This window comes from Neoarius graeffei, chromosome 20, assembly GCF_027579695.1.
Source record: "Neoarius graeffei isolate fNeoGra1 chromosome 20, fNeoGra1.pri, whole genome shotgun sequence".
In the NCBI taxonomy this organism is placed as follows: Eukaryota; Metazoa; Chordata; class Actinopteri; order Siluriformes; family Ariidae; genus Neoarius; species Neoarius graeffei.
This window is the reverse complement of record NC_083588.1, coordinates 61,190,378-61,195,303: the sequence shown is the minus strand read 5'-3', so window position 1 is coordinate 61,195,303 and position 4,926 is coordinate 61,190,378. Positions and strand designations below refer to the sequence as shown.

The window sequence follows — 4,926 nt, the reverse complement described above, 5'->3', positions numbered from 1 at the left end:
AATAACCTGGAAAATGAATGCAGGTCGTTTTTGACCCATGTTGTGCATTAGAAGGGTAGTGATACAAAAAGGGTTTTTATTCAAAAAGTAAGAAAGGAAAAAATAAAATAAGAATGTATGATGATCAAAAACAAGTCAATTGAGGAATACCTTGAATACTGAATGATGTAATTAATTTATTGCAAAGATATAGAAGATAAAAACTCAGCCGGGTCACTTTTGACCCATGTTTTGCATCAAAGGGTTAATTATGCTAATTGGGTAAAAACATTACATCCGTACACTTAATAAAAAAGTAATAAAAGATTATTTCTAATCCCTTCTTTGTGCTCTGTAGGCCTTTGTATTTCTCATAAGTTGGGCCAACTAGTGTTTATATGAAAGAATATAAATGATTATTTCGATTAATATTCACAGCTTTCAGTGTGAACCTCGAAAAAACTGTGTGAGCCATATCCAGTAAACAATTCACATTAACTGAACTGAAATCGACACTCACATTTCTGACTTCTGTTTTTTTAATCTCATTCCGACCACTAAGAGCTCAATATTTTTCATCAAAACAACTCCAGTTATATTCTAAAATAGTTATTTATTTACATGAATCAGTTTGATTTGAAAAAATAAGTAGGTAAAGCTATGAAAACTCACTTAAAAGTCTCCCATGAATCAGAACATCAAAACTAGCAGAGGGAAAATTTTGCTGAATCCTTCATCAGAAACAGTGAGAGCGAGAGAACATCCTTATAAAAGTGATCTGATTGATATTGACGAGTAATCCAGTGGGAAACCAATCAGAAGAGAGAGAGAGAGAGAGAAAGCCTGACCGCTTTCCTGTAACTCCAAAAGAAAAGCAATGGCAGTTTCCCGACGTCCCGTGAGCAGAGTTTTTACTCTGTTGTACTGACTTCAACCTGCCGTTACTCCCAAAGTACTGAACAGATCTTAACCAGATACATTTCTTTGGAAAGCAGAAATTATGAGCTTTTTAATGATAGAAAATATTCAAGAGTTAAGCAATGACAGGTTTGGAAACTTAGATGAGCGTCTACATGGACAATTTTCACAGCACGGCCAACGAGCATCTGATCTGCCTACTTATAAAAAAATAATAATTATCTTTTCCCCATGTGTGAACAGCCTCTATTACTTTATGGTAACGATGTGAAGAACAGGGAAAAAAAACAGCAAGCAGTCTGTGTTGTGTTTTCTCACCCCTTTCTTGGAGAGATTGTAAGGTTGTGTTACTACCTCTGTTACTGGTGTCTTATGCTAAAAAGTTAATACGTCTGACTCTAGGTTGCAGATTTAGGTGCGAGTTTTGTCCATAGTCTATCCCAGAATGCATTATGCAGAGCCGGGTCTTGTGGCCAGTCTATGTACGTCCGGGTCTTCACCAGCTGGTACAGTCTATGATGTACGTTTAAGACTCGATGAGGAACCTTCTCTAGGAAGACCAGAACAAGAACGTCCCTGTGTTCAACCAGTAATCTATAAGTTGCCAAACGCATCTCCAGTGAGCACCAGTTACTCCGGAGGTAGTTGCGGCTAACCAGGCAGAGCGTGTGTCGACTCCTGTAGAGGCTGTCCGTGATGTTCTCCACAATGTCCTTTCCGAGCTCAAAGTCTCTGCTGTGCAGGCAAAGCCTGAGAAAAGGAGGCCCACGTTTCTCCAAGTTGGGCAGAAGTTCATCCACCACCCAACGCTCATCCTTCCCGCAGTAGGACACAAAAACATCGAAGTGGTAATGTCCTTTTTTGTTTGCCCTCATGGCTTCCTCTACCCAGGCACGAGCTATGTGAAAGAAAGCCAGAAGGTAGTCTCCAGCCAGCTGATGGAGCAGCACCACGAACATGAAGAACACCAGTCCCAGAGAGGTGCAGGTGAAAAGGAGAAAGCCAACATCAATAAAACAGTAATCTTGAGCGTACTTATGCAGGAACTTGGTTCCATCGGCAGTTTTACACAACAGTTTTTCCAGTGAGCCTTCAAGGAAATAGACCTGAACGCTCTGCTGATACTTGGCCCAATTGGTAAACCAAGCATTGTCACAGCTACAGCGTAGAACAGCATGTTGCACAATCAGGTAACGAAGGTTTTTCAGGGGCTCTACGAAGTTTTCCATCATACTGAACACATCATTTGTGTGCAAAAACAACACTTTTAGTGACTGTAGGTCTCTGCTCAAGTCTTTCTCCAATAAAGGTACCGAGCAAAAGGACATGTGGAGATACTCCAGATTGGACAGATTGTGAAAAAGTGCATCAAGACCAGACTGATGAGACAAATCAACATTAAAAAGGATCAGACTTTTCAGGTTGACCAGTCGCTTCAAATCCGTCAAATCCATTTGTGCGGTTTTGTGATTTGCCTTGATCATCAAACGTCTCAGAGATTTGAGATACCGAGCAGGAAAAGACTGACCACAGAACAACTGCTCCGTCTCTGCGGTTAATTGGATGAGAGATTGGAAAAGCGGGTTGTCACAATCCTGAAAAGTCACAGACTGACCACAAACATGGAGGCTGAGACCCGCTTCAGGTTTCCTGCTGCTGCTTAAAATAAGGCTCATTGGTTTTATTCCCGAGCTGATGTACAACTCCTTCAAATTTTCCGGAATGCTGAGGTTGATCTGGATCGTTGAAGGTTCAGAGGACGGGTACTGAAACACTCCCAAACTTACAAACTCTACAGATGTTAAATGAAGTAAAGCTACTGCGTCAATCATAAGTAACATATTTTCATTAATTACGAGTTTTTTAAGGTTCGATAAACCAAATAAGGAATATTTTGTAAGTTGAGATATTTTATTAGAACTGAGGTCCAGTGTTTTCAGCAAACTTGTTCTGTTAAATGTAAAATCTTCAATATATTCAATGTCACTGCTCAACCATTTCAGTTCCTCAAGCTCTCGCAGGCAACTAAAATATCTGTCGCTGAGGGTTCTGAAATTGGTCGTTTGAAGAGTCACGTTTTTGAGTTTTGTGACGAGGCTACTCTGATTTTCACACAGTGCCAAAGCCTGATCTTGAACTTTACTCTCTGGGGAAATTCTCCAATGAATGCTCAGTTTTACGAGGTTCTTCAGAACATTGATGAATGTTAAATTCAGTGACTGAGCTTGACTAGTAACTGCATTCATATCAAAGCTTTCAAGCCATGTACATTTATCTAAATTGGGCACAAATGAATCGGATGCATGTAAGAAACTTATGCTTAGTGCAGTCACCAATTGTTCATGCACAATTTCACAGATTTCTTCAAAGCTGCTTAACTTCTGATTATAATAGTGCAAAAGTAATTCGTTCACTTTTGCAATTCCAAATTTTAGAACTTCAAATGCAGTAAACTCTATTGCTAAAAAAAAAATCTTCTTGAAGTATTTGAGCGCCATTTCATCCAGTACCCTAACCTTTCCCAGATAGAGACTGACCTTCTCAATTCCATGGATTTCTTTAACATCAAAAGACGTCCCGTTAGAAAAAGTGCAATTTGGCTGTCGAAGAATAACACAGCTATCAGAGAACACGGATAAATACTGTAACGACGATGATGCAAATGTTAATCTGCACAATAAGTCAGAAAAATCTTCTATGTTGTTTACGAATATGAGTTTTTCCAGCTTCGTGAGTCCTTTGAACAAATCCACTGCCATGGACGAGAGCCTGCAGTTTTGGAACGTAAGAGTCGTGATGTTCTGAAGGTCGCTGAGAATCTCAGATGAAAAGGACAAATTGAAAGATTTCAAGCAGTTAATTTCCAGCCTTTGCAGATTCAAAAGATTTTTAAAAGCTCCAGGAACGACAGTGGAGATGGCTCCTGCGATTTGTAAGTGCCTGAGCTTCTGAAACCTCGAGAAAGAAGAAGGATGCAGACTCGAATCCTTTATTAGTTGCAAACAAAGGACCTCAAGATGAGGTGGAATCCTGGCAAGATCGAGTGCTATGTTGGAGACGTCTCGACAGTTTGCTGTTAGGTTACTGTTTGGACAGTCGCCTACGATGATGTCGTTCAAGTAACCTTCGTAGACGAGACATTTTTCAGACACCCAACTCAGCACGCACATCAGAAGGTTTGTGAAAACAGCAGAAGAGAAAAATTGCATGTTTTCAAAAAAATCTTGCCTCGTCCAAGAGATCCAACAGAAGATCAGAGTAGTTTGGTAAAGCTAGTCTAGTTTGTTTTGCCAGGTCTTTTCCAACACAATGAATTTAAAAGAAAAACTCTGTAATAACTGTTTTTCAAGACCGTTCTCGAGTTTCTTCAGACACTCCACTGGGTGTGTAGCTATCAGTCAAGATTAACTTCTCTGGGTTGAAGTGATATTTGTTGGAGCATCAAAATAGATCACGAACGCTCACTTCCTTTTTTTATACTTCTCATTTGCCTGTGGCTCATAACAGATTACTATTAGATACACAGATACAGTGCCTTCTTTAATATTCTCTCCAAGAAATGTAATTATATTAGGCATATCAGGTGACAATTCAAATTCAGTCCAAATTGCTTGAAACTGCTCTCAATGAATTCAGAATTGAATGCAGAACAACATACTTTTTACAGAATTAAATTATGTTTATCTGTTCAAAGATAGAAAAAACGGCTTAATTTTTCGAAAACTGCCGTAATATTCTGTATGAGGAGCACATGGTCCAAAATGGGCCTCGTTAACCAATGAGATCAAATGTTTTTTTCTTAATAACTTTTCTATTTTCCCAAGATAATACCTCCTTAAACGGTCTGTAAAAAGCAAAATATTCAGTTAAATTCATTTTGATTTTATTTATATAATAGGGTATCTTACTTTTATGTCCCAGTTTGTAAGAGCGCTAGCTAGGGACATCTGGTCACCATAACCTATAGATCTGAAACAGTAAGCAATAGAGAATGATGCTGAGTGAGGAAATAAATCCCATTTTTCATGG

General features: G+C 39.0%; 1 protein-coding gene across 1 annotated transcript; it reads right to left on the bottom strand.

Annotated features, from left to right (window-relative positions):
• Positions 1 to 516: 516 nt before the first annotated feature.
• Positions 517 to 4,264, bottom strand: LOC132869083 (toll-like receptor 13). Its single transcript, XM_060902437.1, has one exon. It carries the CDS (start codon positions 4,104 to 4,106, stop codon positions 1,296 to 1,298), a length of 2,811 nt encoding a protein of 936 aa, XP_060758420.1. The 5' UTR covers positions 4,107 to 4,264; the 3' UTR covers positions 517 to 1,295.
• Positions 4,265 to 4,926: the final 662 nt, after the last annotated feature.